General features: G+C 33.9%; 3 protein-coding genes and 1 long non-coding RNA gene across 6 annotated transcripts; 3 read left to right on the plus strand and 1 right to left on the minus strand.

Moving 5' to 3' along the window:
- The first annotated feature begins 2171 nt into the window (after window positions 1–2171).
- On the plus strand, window positions 2172–5748 carry LOC117692811 (uncharacterized). Of its 3 annotated transcripts, none has more exons than XM_034481902.2 (5): window positions 2172–2297; window positions 2478–2652; window positions 3018–3224; window positions 3331–4365; window positions 4938–5747. In XM_034481902.2, exons 2-5 carry the CDS (start codon window positions 2511–2513, stop codon window positions 4967–4969), a joined length of 1416 nt encoding a protein of 471 aa, XP_034337793.2. In that variant the 5' UTR covers window positions 2172–2297; window positions 2478–2510; the 3' UTR covers window positions 4970–5747. The 3 variants fall into 3 exon arrangements, with proteins under 3 accessions (XP_034337793.2, XP_065936157.1, XP_034337794.2); XM_066080085.1 differs by having other exon boundaries at window positions 2197–2257; window positions 4938–5748; XM_034481903.2 differs by having other exon boundaries at window positions 2248–2374; window positions 4938–5748.
- A 1276-nt stretch (window positions 5749–7024) lies between these two features.
- On the plus strand, window positions 7025–9658 carry LOC117685075 (uncharacterized). Its single transcript, XM_034459299.2, has 3 exons — window positions 7025–7421; window positions 7808–8014; window positions 8369–9658. The coding sequence occupies exons 1-3, from the start codon at window positions 7280–7282 to the stop codon at window positions 9391–9393; spliced, it is 1374 nt and encodes a 457-aa protein (XP_034315190.2). The 5' UTR covers window positions 7025–7279; the 3' UTR covers window positions 9394–9658.
- A 9-nt stretch (window positions 9659–9667) lies between these two features.
- Window positions 9668–16441, minus strand: LOC105325041 (WAP four-disulfide core domain protein 1). The gene is made up of 7 exons (XM_066080086.1): window positions 14911–16441; window positions 11291–11507; window positions 10935–10976; window positions 10775–10816; window positions 10358–10501; window positions 9927–10035; window positions 9668–9799 (listed from the first exon to the last, which is right to left on the minus strand). Exons 1-7 carry the CDS (start codon window positions 15040–15042, stop codon window positions 9754–9756), a joined length of 732 nt encoding a protein of 243 aa, XP_065936158.1. The 5' UTR covers window positions 15043–16441; the 3' UTR covers window positions 9668–9753.
- Window positions 10405–11517, plus strand: LOC136274044 (uncharacterized). The gene is made up of 2 exons (XR_010712308.1): window positions 10405–10516; window positions 11092–11517. It is a non-coding gene; the product is annotated as an uncharacterized lncRNA (long non-coding RNA).
- Window positions 16442–16478: the final 37 nt, after the last annotated feature.

Genomic DNA, 16478 nt, shown 5'->3' on the forward strand with positions numbered 1-16478 from the left:
AATTGAAAATAGCGTTTTATCCTCTAGGTAAAGAAAACCACAACGTACTACTTTCTTAATGTGTTTGGTAAAATATACAAGTTTATAGAAAATGGGTTAAAATGAAGAAAATGTTTTAATATACCCGAACACAAAATATTTTCAAGTAAAGGAAAGTGGCGTCAATTCAACTAGGTTTTTACTGTATGACGTTGAGAGACGTCATTGTTAAAATCCTTAGGTGGATCTAAGAATTTACTCATGTTTAGGGCACATTACAGTATACAGCTGCAGGCCTGTAACTCCCGGTCTTTTAAAAAAAATTGGACGGACCTTCCTTACGCGTTAAAAAGTTACAATTTATTTATCTAGTTATTTTCCGATCATTATAAATTCAGTCACACCACCAGAGATTTATGTCTCGATCTGACATCACCGATGTAATATATTAAGCATACAGTTAAAATGAAATCAAATGACAGACAAAACAATATACATGTAATAACATAAAGGCTATAGCATGCAAGACAATTCTATACCTTGTAGTCCATGGAACCGCTCTAATTCTCTGCATAAAGCATTTATCTATGTATACACATATATAGATGTTTTGTATAACTCTGTCCCGAGATTTTGCGTCCACCACTTTTTGCTTGATATTTCGATAATCAAAAATACCTCTGTGCTTAAACAACGTTCATCCACTAATATGAAAAATGTCCAGATTATCTGTTTTGAAACGCCCCCTCTACCGCATCCGGTTTCAGAACACATCCAAAAATAGAGAGTCTACGGGGATTGTGCATTGCATCAACCATTTTAAAAGAAGCCCAGATGATAACTTTGAAAAATTGCGCGAGGTATCCCGAGAACTTCCGAATGTAGAAAAGATGTAAGTTTACATTGCCCATTATAAATTCCGTTAGAAATTTGTTTTCATTCCTGTGAACTTTTATGAGGGAAAAATGATCATTGTTCAATGAAGATATCTTGGATATATTTCCTTTTATCGATTTAAACTGTATTTCTTTCACGGGTATTTTTTTTTTATTAAAAATTCATCAAAAAGTGATGGAAGCATTAACTTGGGACATATTATAATACATGTATTATAATCACACGGATTAACAATTTCTTCAAATAATGGGATCAATACCACAACATGATTTATCACAATATTGAAATCAAAGATTGTCATATATACCCAGGACAGTAAAGTACAACATGTTTTTCACATTCGATTAATAATTTACAAACATGGCATAAACGTTTTTCCTTAGGGATAATTGGTTTACAATATATATCTACCTGTTTCAATAAATAGTGAATTATGTGCAACTTATTCTTAATCTTGTTAGGTGGCATCTTTCACATGCTTTTTCAAGGGAAACTTTAAGTAATCTTATCAAAGACATACCGGTACTTGATATATTATAGAAATTGACATATACTACTGAAATCACACGAATCATTCCTATTGACATCTCATGCCGCATCAATTTCATCAGATTAATGTCGCATTATCAAAAATTAAAATCCTCTTATCATGTGACACAATTGTGTTACATTAAAAATTGAATGATCATAAAGATAGTCCTGGACTCCTTGATTAAACGAAAGCTATTTCCCTTTACCATAGTTTTTTGGGGTTTTTGTGTTTTTTTTTTTTGGTTTTTTTATGTGTGTGTGTGTGTGTGTCTTTTCATGCATGTAAAAATAAAAACTTGAAAGCACAAAAACACACGCGCAATGCCATGTCATCTCAGAGTTCAACACTTTAAAAAAAGCTTTAATTATGTGTTTAGACCGACAAAAAATATTAGAAATTCTTGTTTCAGAACCCCCCACACCCACTGACACATTTTATTATTGCCGGTAAATTAATATCCTTTTGACTTTTTTTGTATGTCAGTCGGGGCTGGTGGGGGGGGGGTCGGCCATATACATATTTAAACAATAACTGATAAGTTTATTTTTCAACTTGATTTGTATACATTTTGGCCCAATAAGATGTGTAAATTTTTTTCCAAGTTATGACGATACTATGTGAAAAATGTTAGGATGCAAACTCATGACTGCCCCTTGCACTACTTTCAAAATCGTAGATATACGTGTAATAGATTATCAATATTCGGTTATTGTTGATAAAGTGATCATGTGTCATATCTACAATGTTAACATTTCATTACACTGTTATCTCACACTGCGATAAAGAAACACAGTTTGGCTGCAGTCAGCGCGACACACTGCGCTTACATGTACTTAATGTAGTGCTAGTGTATGTACATATTTTATAGGATTAACTCTTTTTTACAAATGTAAGTCTATATCCATTAATGCACTAGTTCAATAAAGCAGGTAAAACGACCCAAGAAAAAAATATTCGCAGTTTCAGGTGTAATATTAATTTTTGTATTTTGATCAAAATGTGTTAAAAATAATAACAACATCATATTTAATCACACATCATGGATTTGTATTTTTCCTTGAACCAACAGTAAAGACCGCCACAGCAGCAACAGGAAAACATCATGTTATTGAGCAGAGTAAATGTTGAGCGGATTTTGGCCCTCATTGTAGGGTGTCTCGGGATGATAGCCGCGGGCTCCGTCTATGCTTTTGGGGCCTACATCAATGCCGTTAAAGCCCATTTCAACTACACACAATCCCAAGGTATCAATATTTTTCGAACTCAACGATAGATAAGAATTGCATGGTTTTTATTTAAACGGAAACCCTTTAAATGATGTTTTGGAGGAAACTTTTACAGGAGAGAACGTTTCTTAGCCCTTGTGATAAAGTTGAAAGGTTGATTCTGTAACCGCGAGTAATATAAATCGAATATCATTTTAGTGGAAATTCTCGAATCAAAGTCTAATTTTGGAATCTCTATCTTTTTTGTTAAAAAACGAAACCCTTAAGCTTAAAATGATGTTTCGGAGGAAACTCTTGAAGAAGAAAACGATTCTTGACCCTAGCGATAAAGTTGAAAGATTGATTCTGTAACCGCGAGTAATATAAATCGAATGTCATTTCAGTGGAAATTCTCGGATCAATGTCTAATTTTGGAATCTCTCTTGGTTTTCCTGCTGGAATGATGTGTGAGAGATTTGGTCCGAGATGGACCTCATTGGCTGCTTTACTCATTGCCTCACTCGGATACTCTCTTCTTTATAGCACCACCCTGACACAGCCGTTTTACCACAAAAATGTCTGGCTTCAGTATATTTACTTTTTCATATCAGGTCAGTAAACGATAGTAATTTAGTCCCCATTTCTTAATTAATAATTCATTTTGCTAGCATAATCAATTAAGTGAGTCAAATTCTCATTTTTATTTATTTTTAATAGGATTTGGATGTATATTTATGTACATGGCATCATTAACGACCAGTATGAATAACTTTCATCCCAAACACCGGGGCAAGGTGGTGGGTATCCTTGATGCCTCTTTTAGCGGGGGACCGGCACTGTTCTCTGCACTGTATGGAACGGTTTTCGCTGTAGGCCACACAAAGGACGAAGAAAACCAGAACCTTGGAGGTTTTTATCTCATGACAGCTATAGCATTTGGTGTTGTTGGAGCTCTTGGGATACTTTTGCTGAAACATGTGACGTTTGATATAGACATTGAAGTGAGTAAAATTATCAACGCTGACGGTGGGGAGGAGGAGGAGGATCAAAGGACAACTGTACAGGCAAAACCCGAGCAGAGAGAAATCACAGGGGTAAAGTTAATCCGGAGGTTTGATTTCCACTACTTACTCTGGGCTTACATCTTCTGTGCTGGCCTGCAGCTGACGTTTCAAAACAATCAGGGAACCTACCTTAAATCGTACAATCTGGAGAAATACACCACACTTTTTACGACATTGAATCCCATTGCTGGAATTGTTTCCAAATTTTTTGCCGGTTTTCTTTCGGACGCCATAATGCACAAAGTTCCGAGAGCCGGGGTACTCTTGATTTTCAATGTGGTGCAAACAATATGCCTTGGATTGTGTATATTCTTTTCTGACAACCTCGTTCTATTCACCATTGTAGATATAGTTATAGGTTTTGCGAATGGCGCCCTCTGGTGTCTAACACCTACAATGATAAGTGAATTCTACGGCATGAAGAATTTTGCCCGAAATTGGGGAACCATGATGCTTGGAAATGCTTTCGGTGGCCTTGCAATGCAGGAGATATTCGGTGCTTTATATGATCTGAAAACGGACTCAGACAATCAGTGTTTCGGCCTGCATTGCTTCACATGGAGCTTTATAATGATCACAGTTTTAAGTTTATGTGCAACCGTATTTCACTTTGGACTGCTGCAGAAAAAGCTTGATGAAACGAAATACGAGGGTGAGAATGATTATGTCGAGATGTGCTGTACACCAGGTATTTAGACTACCTTGATATTGCATCTTCTTTCTCTGTATGATTTCTAAACTGTTACATGTACATTCGTATACAATGTGCATAATTTCAAAGCGACGGAACAATAAAAGATTTGGAATTAAGTGCCATAATAAAAGCAATAAAATAGTTATTTGTATACATTAGAGCTCACCCCCGGTCATAAAAATAAATGTATAAATGCAAACAGAATAAAGTAATTCTAGATATTTCATTTTATATGACCTTTAAACTTACATGTGCTATTTCTCCTTTGTATAGCATTAAAATGTATCATTTTGTTTCATGGCTATATTTGGATGTTAAACAGTCATTCTATGTTAATGAGTATTTCTATGTTATTGAGTATTTATATTTTTTTTAGTATTTATTCATCAATGTTGTTGATCTGTGTTACATGCCTTCTTTACACTTTTTTTTATATCAAATAAATACCTGTACACGTTTAAAACTACAAGTTACATGTAATTGGTTTCTCTCGATAGTTTGAACAAAAACCAAAATCTGGTTTTCATAAAATGATTTCATATTTCTTATATTTACATTTGTTGTAGATGGACAAAACGAAACTTCATTGAAATACTGAAGTAAGAACTGCCATGTTTGGTATAAATGAAATGCCCAGCAACGACGCTGTCCCCTAATGACCACGTACACGGGATAAGATAGGAGGACAAACGTGAATCAGTGTTACTGCATGAAACAAAGTCTGTGTGGAATTTTGCATAAAACAAAATGTCGCCGATACTCCTTATAACATACTACATGAAGTATGTGATAAAACAAAGGACTATGTACTGTTTGAGCCTAAAATGGCCCCCTAAAATGAACGTTGTCATTTGACTGTAATTCTTTGTTTAATTTGTACACATATACATTTGAAGTTTGTTCATAATTTCATTTCGAATTTAGTGCCCACAATTTATAAATATGACATCATAAAATTTACATTTTCCCGCCATTTTCTCATTTTTAGCATAAAACGGCTTGTTTTGAGGCAGTTTTTCTTTAAGGAAACATTGAGCGACTACTTGAACAAAAAAAAATATTTTCACCAAAGATGTATCTTCCCAATACTTATAAGTGACATAAAGTTCGTTCTTGTTCAAAGAGTCGCTCTATATTTCCCATTCGAAAAAAGATAAGAAAAATGTCAATTTTTGGTTGATTTTGATTGAATTATAAAAATAGCGTCACTTCTGACGTCATATACTGCCAGTGAGTGCATATAAATCAAATAAATAGGTGAAAAACATATATTATATGTAAACTCTTTTATAAAATAACACAACAAATTAATGTACCTGAATCATTTCAAAAGTATCGGATTTTTGGGGGCCAAATTTGACTAATATCATATATATTTCTTTGTTTTATTAACAAGGGTTAAATAAATTGTATAAATTATATTTATGTATTCTGCGTTTTGCTTTTTTATGACATTAACATATACACGTTCTTCAGAAACGATATCTTCTCATCCTATAGTAACATTTATATTGGAATAAAAAGTTTAATTTAGAAACGTAGATAAACCAAAACCAAGCAAAAATTCCTTTCCAAATAGAAAAAGAACCATCCACATGTTTTACAAAAGACATGTCAACGTTACATGTATTTTCAATATTTTCATAAGGATTTATACTTATCTCAAAGGGGCGTGGTCACGAATTTGGTCATAATTTGTTGTTCCGTTTTAAACGTTCACAGTGCTTCAGTAAGGAGTTTCTTTGAAAAGAATTTTTTAAGAGTTTCTAGATTCCGATTTTACAATATATTATACATCTGTTTCAACGTTTACGGTAAGCATAGTCTTTACGAAATTCGTTATAGGATTTTATGATGGATTCCTATCGTTCATATCGCGCTATTAATTGTCAATTTGTTCCTGGTTTTGAGTGTATATATACATACAGTTACATGTTACACTTTATATCTCTCTCAGATAAGTTGTACTGTCGCTCGCGGAAATCCCCCCTTTTCTATTTTAAATTTCAGTCGAATACATTACTTAAGATCCAAGTGGATATACTAACGATTTGGATTAGTTTGGATTAGTTTTGCTTTTAGATGTTAACACCTCCTCCTTTCTTCACCTCTATAAACGACCTTTGTCTGTCACCTGCATGATAATAAATTTATATTTCTGATTCACAACCGCACACCGTTGTTATTGGCCTTTGCTCAAGATAAACTTAATCATATATCATACGCACTTCCAATATAGTTTATTAATACAACATATTTTTAAGACATAAAGGTAGCGGTGATTGTCTTTATGTTATCATAACACAATCTATATGTAGTTCGAACTTTGAGATTCAGATTTCTTACATCACTAAATTATTTAATTAATCTGGTTATTTACCGTCACGTGGTGCATGTGAATTAAACTTCCTTCTAAATTTTATGAATATGATTACGAGATTTCATCTTCCTTAACAAGCTACCAGAGATCTCGAACTTCCTTCGCACATCACCAATTAAATATGTACTATTACACATATGTAGCCTCTTTTTGCATCTCTTTATACATGTACGTCATATTAGGTGTTCAAAATGTGATAAATGTACGTGTATTTAATTCAAGTATCTCTTGATATGATGGAATGTAATCGAGTTATCAATAGACTTTGGCACTATCATTCATGTGGTGTGTCATATCAGGAAAGTGTTTATACCAGCGTTCGTTGAATGTTGACGAACTGCATTTATTCTCACAAATAAATAAAACTTAAACAATACCGTCCACGGCAGGTACCTAGGAATGGGATGAGGCACCGGACCCCATTTCACTACGGTTTCAATGAGGTTAATTAATAAGGATTATTAACCTGACGTGGTTTTTTTTTTTTTTTAGACAAATCGCAGGTTGCTGTGATAAATATAACTGGCCATGGATTGGTCACGGTCGGACACGGAGAGACTACTAGCTGTGTTTGTGGGGTTTCTAAGTATGATTACTTCGGGATCCACCTATGCATTTGGAGCTTTCACTAACGCCGTGAAGTCTCACTTTAACTACACACAGTCAGAAGGTAGGGTGTCCATGACAAGTTTTTTTTTTCTAAAATACTAGTAATTCATCTCTTTATACCAATATTGTACATGTTGTTACTCAATGCAAACATAATCAATTTAATATTATACATGTAGTACATGAAGGCAAACCTTTTGCTAAAGTAATTGAACTCTATCTATTTTGATAACTTATATTTTATAAAGTACATGCCATCAACTACCTTGTGTATCAAATAGATGTATATTGAGGAAATCCAGTGAATGATAAATTACAAGTACCGAAGTACACATGAACTATAACGATGAAAGTATTTTTTTTTTACTCACAAACTGCTTAATATTGACACATATTAATAGCAATGTAATATATTTAATGTTTGTTTTGTTTTAACTTTATTGATAGTTGAGTTCCTCAGCTCTATGCCAAACATTGGGATCTCGTTTGCTTTCCCTGCTGGCATTATTATCGAGAAATTTGGTCCTCGGTGGTCTACGCTTTGCGGCGCCATCTTTTCTTCCCTCGGCTATGGCTTGCTGTACAGTACAACATTGCAGCAACATTTCTACCACACAAAAGCCTGGCTCCAATGCGTCTACTTCTTTATTGCAGGTACATACAATTAATTGGATAATAATAGATACACCACTTGAAACTTCTAAGTTAAATATTGCGACATTACAATTATTGTAAAGTTGGATAACGTGTATGTGCATAAATGATTCAATTGCATCCCTAAATAAAAGGAATAAAATCTTCTGTTCATTTTTCATTCAATGAACAACAAATTTTCATCAACTTTCAATTCCATTTTCCTTTTTTAAAAAATAGTTTTTTTTACGAAAATATTATTCTATCTTCTTATAAAGTGTATGATGTTTTAATCAACAAAGATTGATAATGATTATTTCCCTTCTTTTTTTTAAACTTTTGAAGATTAGTATATTTTACTTCTTTTATTCGAAGGCTTTGGAGCAACATTTTTCTACATGACACCGCTCGCAATTAACATGGGAAATTTTCACCCTAAACACAGGGGTAAAGTAGTGGGGGTGATGGATGCTTCGTTCAGTGCTGGGCCCGCTATTTTTGCTGCCATTTATGGAACATTATTTGTAAAAGGACACGTTAACGATGAAGAAAATCAAGATTTAAAAGGCTTTTATTTCCTCAACATCATCTGTTCAGTGGCTGTTGGTGCGCTAGCACTTATCTTCATAAAGCGCATTTCCTATGAGTTTGACCTGGAAGTGACATGTATTGTTGATAATGATTTGAACAGCGATCCTGTTTTACCGAAATATGAAAATATTTCCCATAGAGAAATAAGTGGCTTGAAACTTCTTAACAGATTCGATTTCCATTATTTGTCATGGGCATGTTTCATTTGCGCAGGGTTACAGCTGATGTTCCAAAACAATCTTGGAACATACCTGAAGTCTTACGGATTTGAAAGCTACACGACGCTTTTTACTACTTTAAATCCAATCGCAGCCATCTTCTCTAAATTTTTCGCGGGATTTCTATCAGACGCCATTGCGGAATGGGTGCCAAGATCTGTTGTCTTGCTCACATTCAACCTTGCGCAGACTATAGATCTTGTCCTATGTATATTCTTTGCTAATAACTTTTCCCTTTTTTTAATCACTGACATCATCATAGGGTTCGCTAACGGCGCCGTCTGGTGCCTGACGCCGACTATGATCAGCGAGTTTTATGGAATGAACAATTTTAGCCGAAACTGGGGCTTTATAATGCTTGGGAACGCTGTTCTGGGACTGGTTTACCAGGAGACCTTTGGCGTTCTTTACGATGTTAACACCAAAGAAACCAACCAGTGCTATGGCCTGCACTGTTTTACCTGGAGTTTTGTCATCATTGCTGTGTCCAGTTTTTGTGCTTCCATTCTGAATATTGGATTACTACAGAAAAAGATAGACGAGAAAAAACACGACGGGGAATTCCCTAAAGCAGAATTGTGCTGTTTATAAATAATCTATTTAAAATCTAAAAAAAAGTTGTTTATTAGGGTATATGATGTTACATTTATGTACGGTAATAGATTTAAGATTTATCCATTCCTTCTACAAAATGACTGATCAAAACAAATTTGATGACTATAGAAAATTAAAAAAAAAAATTAAAAGTAATGGAACTTTGTTAAAATGAAGTCAAACCGCTTGTTTAAGATAAGCATAGATTACAACACCTTCGATTGGGCTATGCAGCCCCCCCCCCAAAAAAAAAACCCCTTAAAACCAAACAAAACGATGTAAACCTCTTCGGTATTTTATTTTTAAAACAATACACTGTATGTTCCCTCCACCACCTGCTCCAATCCTCGGACACATTTAACCTTTTGTTTTTAAGCATTCAAGAAACCCATTTTTACAAAAGCTGCAAAATAAAAATATGGTAATTGTTACGGATGCTTATGAGGCAATTAATAACCAGAAAATTACATTACATCGCTTAAACTACCGGTATATTGAAATACAATTACCAATGGAATTTGATTTCTTACCATTTTTTACCATCAAAGAACATGAATGCTCCCTCTGCTAATATGTATTTATCTAGGAGACACTCTCCAGTGGCTGAAGACTGGTTGATCTGTTGGTCACGCAACACCACTAAAAATCAACGTTAATGAAACTATTAATGCTTATTTGTTGGCAAATAAAACCATTTTAACAAGGCCTTGGACTCTCAGTAGAACGTAACTATCTATTGTTTTGCGTCAAAACAAGTTTGAAGTGAAATATACACCAACTGCGTTGTCTTAGCTTAAAAGCCAGACAAGTTTTGTTGATTTCAAAGAGCAATGTCTGGGTGCCAAGCAATAAAATAGACAGGCCTACGTCACAATGCTGTTTGACACCAACTACCCAAAGTCAAAGCTCTTGTTAAAATGGTTCTATTAGAAGTACCAAACGTTAATAGAGTTTTTGTTACCGCTTTCTTCATTCGGAACACAGTATCCTCGGTTCTGAATCCGTTTCCTTCTGTTACCCTTCCTGACGACATGACACGTGTATCCATGGGGACAAAGTAATGGATCTTCATTTTTTCCAACGCGAGATGTGGTACATGATTGGACTTAAAATGAAACAGGTAAAATTATCTATTAGTATATAATAATACAAATGCTACAAACTTGAATTTTATTCTAAACAAGCTTCATTCATGTTTTCGAGAATCTTAATATAAAGACGATTGAACGCAAAAATATATTTGGTATAAATTCTACAATCGCTGTTACTTAATGAAACCATAAAACAACAAATCGGTAGTTCACATACAGATGTTCTTCATATGAAGTCTAAAATGCATTTACATGTTATTTTTGTTTGTTTTTATTTTATCACTCACGTTCATTGTTGCTTGCTGGCCCGTCAATAAGCCAGGACACCCCTGTAATCAATAAACAATTTTTTTTCATATACATTCTTCGTCTTGTGGAAGTTAATTAATAGCCAGGTCTTCGTTATATTTTAATATTAATGTTTTGGATTATGAAAAATATGCTTACCCGATACCACTCTACTTCTAGGCTCTTTTATCCAGTCAAAAACTGAAGAAGAAAAACATTTAGTTATAGCATAATACCAGTTCGTGTTAAAATTAAATTTTTACAGAAGAAGCGACTTACTGTAAACGTACTACATTTGGCTTTGTATTCTATTTAGCGCCTTTGGCGGGATGCGGCTTCCGCTAAATCGAGAACATGGCTAAACGTCATGCACACCATGCACATGTGATTAAGAATAGTCACATCCAGGAGTACGCTTATTCAAATCCACGCCAACTTGTTCAAAAACTAATTTTCGCCAAATATCGTACACGCCAAATATAATACATTTTACAGTATTCTCGAGTACCACGTACATGGGGGTGGATCTGGTTGCCTAGTGCACGTTTTGACACATCCATTAAAACAGCAGCGGTGATTCTTTTTGCGACAGTCGCTGTGACTAGAACACACCTTCTTCTTGCAGAATCCTGTTAATACTATATCAGGCACTGGACCACATTCACCGACGTTATCACTCAAGTCGAGGCTCCGAGGCTCATCTTTGATGTATTCATCGTCATCGTCATAATTCTGGAGAGAATTGTGATATGTTATTGTGCATTAAATTTTTCGTTGCAGCAGCGACTTAATACAAGTGATTTATCGTAAATAGCTATAACAGGGCTTATCTAAATGTCTATCACTAAAAAAATTTCTCGCCATGTGCATTGTAGTTAAAATAACATCATTTGATTTTTGTTATGATTTTAATTAAGGAATAAAGAATCATTCTTCGAGTATTATGATGTGATAATTTTGTTTTGGGCGTGATCAAATCCAATAAAGCCCGAAGGACATTATGATAGATTTGATCACGCCCCAACCGAAAATATCACATCATAATATTTAAAGAATGATTCCTTTCATTCCATTTTATTTATTATCATATTGTATAAAACAACATAGAGAAAATATACAATACAGACAATATTATGCAAAAAGCAAGAGTGTATACTGTACACATCAACCTAAAGAGTTTACCTTTATTTACAATATTGATAAATTTACATGTTTTTATTTTATTAATAACAACTAATTTGTTACATGAAAATAATTTTAAAAAATTGAAAGCATTTGGTCGTCTAAAATACATTGATGATACACATGCTATTCTATATTCTTTCAAATCTGGACACATCATAATATAGTAATATTCATCGCCAATGTTATTTTTACATGGATTGCAAAATCGTTGATTTCTAGGTACATTGTTCCATCTGCCTGTCTCAAATGGCAGTTTATGATCGCTTGTTCTAAACCTAAGTAATGTAGTAATGTTATTCATATAAGCACCAGAATTTATGTAATTTCTAGATACAAAAATGTTATTGGTAAACAAATTATAGATCAACCCATTACTAGATGCGTTACAATCTGAGACCCAATTTTGTTGAAATTGGTCAATCAAAGTTTGCTTAACAACATTTAAAATCCATTTTTCATTTTCTACATTATGCGTCAACCAGACATAGCTTAGACCACATTCATGTAAAATATTCTGTAAACATTCAACCCATTTGAAATTATAATTGTTGATTTGTGTTAGGCTATGTAAAAAAATATACAATATACATGACAATTTCGATTCTTTACCTTTCAACAATCTAATCCAAAAACTCAACATTCTAATTTTAACTTTCACACACAATGGGTATTTAGCAAGTTCACCGTAGATCATAAAATTTGGAGTGGACGTCTTAAAGGGGCATGGTCACGATTTTTGTCAATTTTTTTTTTTCGATTTTAATGTTTACAATGCTTCAGTAAGGCATTTTTAATAGGCAACCAAAATTTGAGGGTCATTTGTTGAGTTATAAGCGAGTTACAGAGCTTACAATTCTTCGCTATGTAAACAAAGCGTTTGTTTACATTTTGAACGTTGAAGTGAAAATTCCAGTTTTAGACCTCAAATAAATGTATTAATCGTTAGGAACTGTTTATGTATGCGTAAAATGAATAAGAAGACAGACAGATCAGGTTGAAAAAGATTTTTTAATAGTATATTGAGCCCATGTAAACAAAAACAGGGCACGAGCCTTGTTTACATGACGAAGAATTGTGAGCCCTGTATTTTAAAACTCATCGACTGGCACCCAAATTTCATTTGATCATTAGAAATGTATTCCAAAAGCATTGTAAATAATAAAAGCAGACAAATAAAATTTGACCAAAATCGTGACCATGCCCATTTAAGACTAAGTACAAGTTTACAAAATTTAAGAAGCAATTTTTCAATGATACATAAGTTTTTAAACCCCCACAAGTCAGAACCATACAGTATAATTGGAACAATCATTTTATCGAACATATAAAATTTCGCTTTTATTTTCCAGACGGTTTTGAACTATATGAAATAATTATAAAAAATGGTGCTCGCGATTATATATTCTCGCGATTTAAAATACAAAACAGCGGAATCGCAGAAACTCACGTAAAATAAGACATTAACAGTAATCGTTCCAGACAAACATCTTTTAACCTCATTCACTTCGAATTCACTTTAAAAAAATAACAAACGCATACATGTATTTGACACAATAAAAATCATTTAGATTAATTACACCCTGAAACATGTTTAATATAATTCCACATTACTTTTAGTTTATTCTCTGTAAACTCTTTTGTATTGGGGGGGGGGGGGGATACTAAAAATATTTTGAGACCCAACAATTTTTCTTAATAGGGCTAGAAACTCGTATACTAAAGCAATAATCTCTCTCTCTCTCTTTCTCTCTTTCTCTCTCTCTCTCTCTCTCAAATGACGCACGTGCGTACACATTACGTAGTTTATGCCACGATGTAGATCAATCCAACACGTGCGCGTTTTCTGTTTCAATGAACAACCTACCGAGCTATATAGATTTATGATCGGTACTTGTCTGGCGAGCGCGCTCCATGTCAATCAACTGGCCGTCTATTTATCTTGGTAAGTGCTTTCGCTAATGAAGGATGTACACAAGCAGCTAAGACAGGCAATATCAGCCAGAGTTTGGGTACGATATCGTATATATCTTTGATTTATTACTGTCTGGGGTTTGGCGATACTATTTAATTAATTTTGTAATGAATCTTAGGAATTTTCTTTCTAGTCTGTTCACAATACTTTAACTAAAAATAAACACCAACATTTACAAACACCAGTTTGCAATACATTGATGCGATTGGCCTTTTATCTCATAACAAATATAAATTAACATGTTAAAAACGTAGAAATACATATGCATTTCTTAACTATCGCACCTGTTTCTTTGGTCCAGAAATGCCAATCGATCTCGCCTGCAGTTTGTCTTTAGAAGTGAGAAAGATAGTGTTCTCGACTCGGGGAAATGATAAGAAAATACTTCGGCTATCGTATCATTTGCAAAGAAAATCTCCCCTTTTTGCTTACTTGTGCTTATTTTAAAGCTAGAAATTTGAAATAAATATGGTTTGTTAAGTAAGAAACAAATTCAGATGGATGGGATTAAAAATAGTTTGAAAGTGAGTAAGAGCAAGCTTAATTAACGCAAGCATGGCGCTTGTGGTTCTACAAAGTATACCTCGGAATAACTGACACTCGCCGATGTTTTAAACAGTTTGTCTGGAGAAAGCTCTCCTTTGATCTTAATCTTATCAGCATTGTAAAGGGTATAGCAGAATACAGAGAGCAGATTTTAAAGCTACTTTTTTGCTCAAGAGATCGGGAAAGAATCACAATGCATGCAGAACTGAAAGTGAAAAAAAATCTTGGTTTTGTAATGCTTTAGATGTAATCGGTTTTCGATGTTCCTCAAGCTTTTTTCATTCTAAATACGCAAACCCTTAATTCATATATTTATTACTAAAACACATATACGCAAATTAATGAATTAGAAAACGTTCGCGTTTCATATTTCATTTTTCTTTTAGATAATCAAATTATCTACACCAATTTAGATTTTTAACAAATACTTACAGCTTCGTCTGCTAACCATCTCGTTTTCTCGCGTGGAATCAGGAAATCTTGGACACTCTTTGCAGAATGGCTGGTCACCAAGTTAATAAAAACAAAAGAAATCAAATTAAAATGTTGAACAGTTAATTCCATCGTTCTCTCAGGTTCCTCGTCACATCGAGTAGGAATTTAACCTCGCTTTCAGTATAGAAGGTGTCGGTGCAATTACTTCAAGAATTTCACGGCAGAGCTACAATGGAATAAGGTGTAAAATTGTCCAATTTTCACACTACGGACACTGCACTTCCCAGTAGCCGCCAAATTGCACGTGGCTTGTATTATTTGACGCTAATATAATAATGAGATTTTTGATCGGAAGCGTCTGGATAGCACATGGAATTCTGGTTATCGGGCGGCTTTAAAAACAAATTCATCAAGACGGCTAATGATAATTGAATAGCAATGTATTCCAAAGGTAAACTGTTTACCTAGGCAAACACTGCGAGTCCGACACGCGTGCGAACCATACTGCTTACTATGGGAGAATCTGGTATTTAAATTTAGAATCAAAATTGATTTTGATTTTATAAGGAGGTTATCTCTTCCGAGGACACAGAGATTAAGTTTTAGATTATTCTTTGTTTAGATCACGACCGCTAGGGGTCATCTTGTTCGGACGACTCAAGTAAACTAATTTTTTTTTTACGTGTGCTTAAATCTCGGCGTCTGGGTTGTCCAGTGTCAAAATTAAGTTGATTGGATCTTCAATTCAAAGTTAATTTCAGACATCATAAAACCAATTCTGTTTAATATTAGTTTTTAAAATAGTCTACGATGTTTAAAAGTAGCATGTGTAACTTTATTTTACACTGTCAGTAATGAGATCTCGACCTTTCTGTCGATAGCGATATCGTACTTACTCGTCCTTTCTGTTGATGACAGCAAGAGTAACTTTAGTTTCGTACCGACAAATAACGATAAAACCATATCATGATGTGACCGGAATTAATTATGGAATTTTTTTTGGACCACCCAGCCCCTGAGTCCTTATAACATTACATGTAACAGCTTTTAAAAAGTGATTATTTATTTCAGATATAACATGTATTATATGTGTAATAAGTAACAATTGGCATCAATGTAGCAGTAGTGATCACATTTGTAAACTTAAGGTACATTTATTTGCCAGCAGAAACATGGTGCGTCACAGGCTAACTAGTGTTCTAGTAAAAAAAAATATGCTAAGACTTTATTGAAAATGTTAAATACTTACTATTTAAACAAAATACACTCGTTGATTGTTCATTTGAGTGTAAAGGTAGCAATTATTGCAGAGTAAATATGTATATAACACTACTACCTTCCGAACGGTATGGTATATAATTCAACAATTAAAAATAACAATTGGAATATAGAATTGGTACAGAAGTTTGTCATTTACTTCACCATAAATTTGATTAAAAACCATTTTTCAAAGAATCGTTTTAAAAAATCGCCAATTACTGAATATAAGAAGTTAAGATTAATACATTCAAAATTTCTTAGGCTTTTTTGGTGCATAACATTACAAAATGTTTCCAACCCTCTAT

This window comes from Magallana gigas, chromosome 3, assembly GCF_963853765.1.
Source record: "Magallana gigas chromosome 3, xbMagGiga1.1, whole genome shotgun sequence".
NCBI classification, from domain to species: domain Eukaryota; kingdom Metazoa; phylum Mollusca; class Bivalvia; order Ostreida; family Ostreidae; genus Magallana; species Magallana gigas.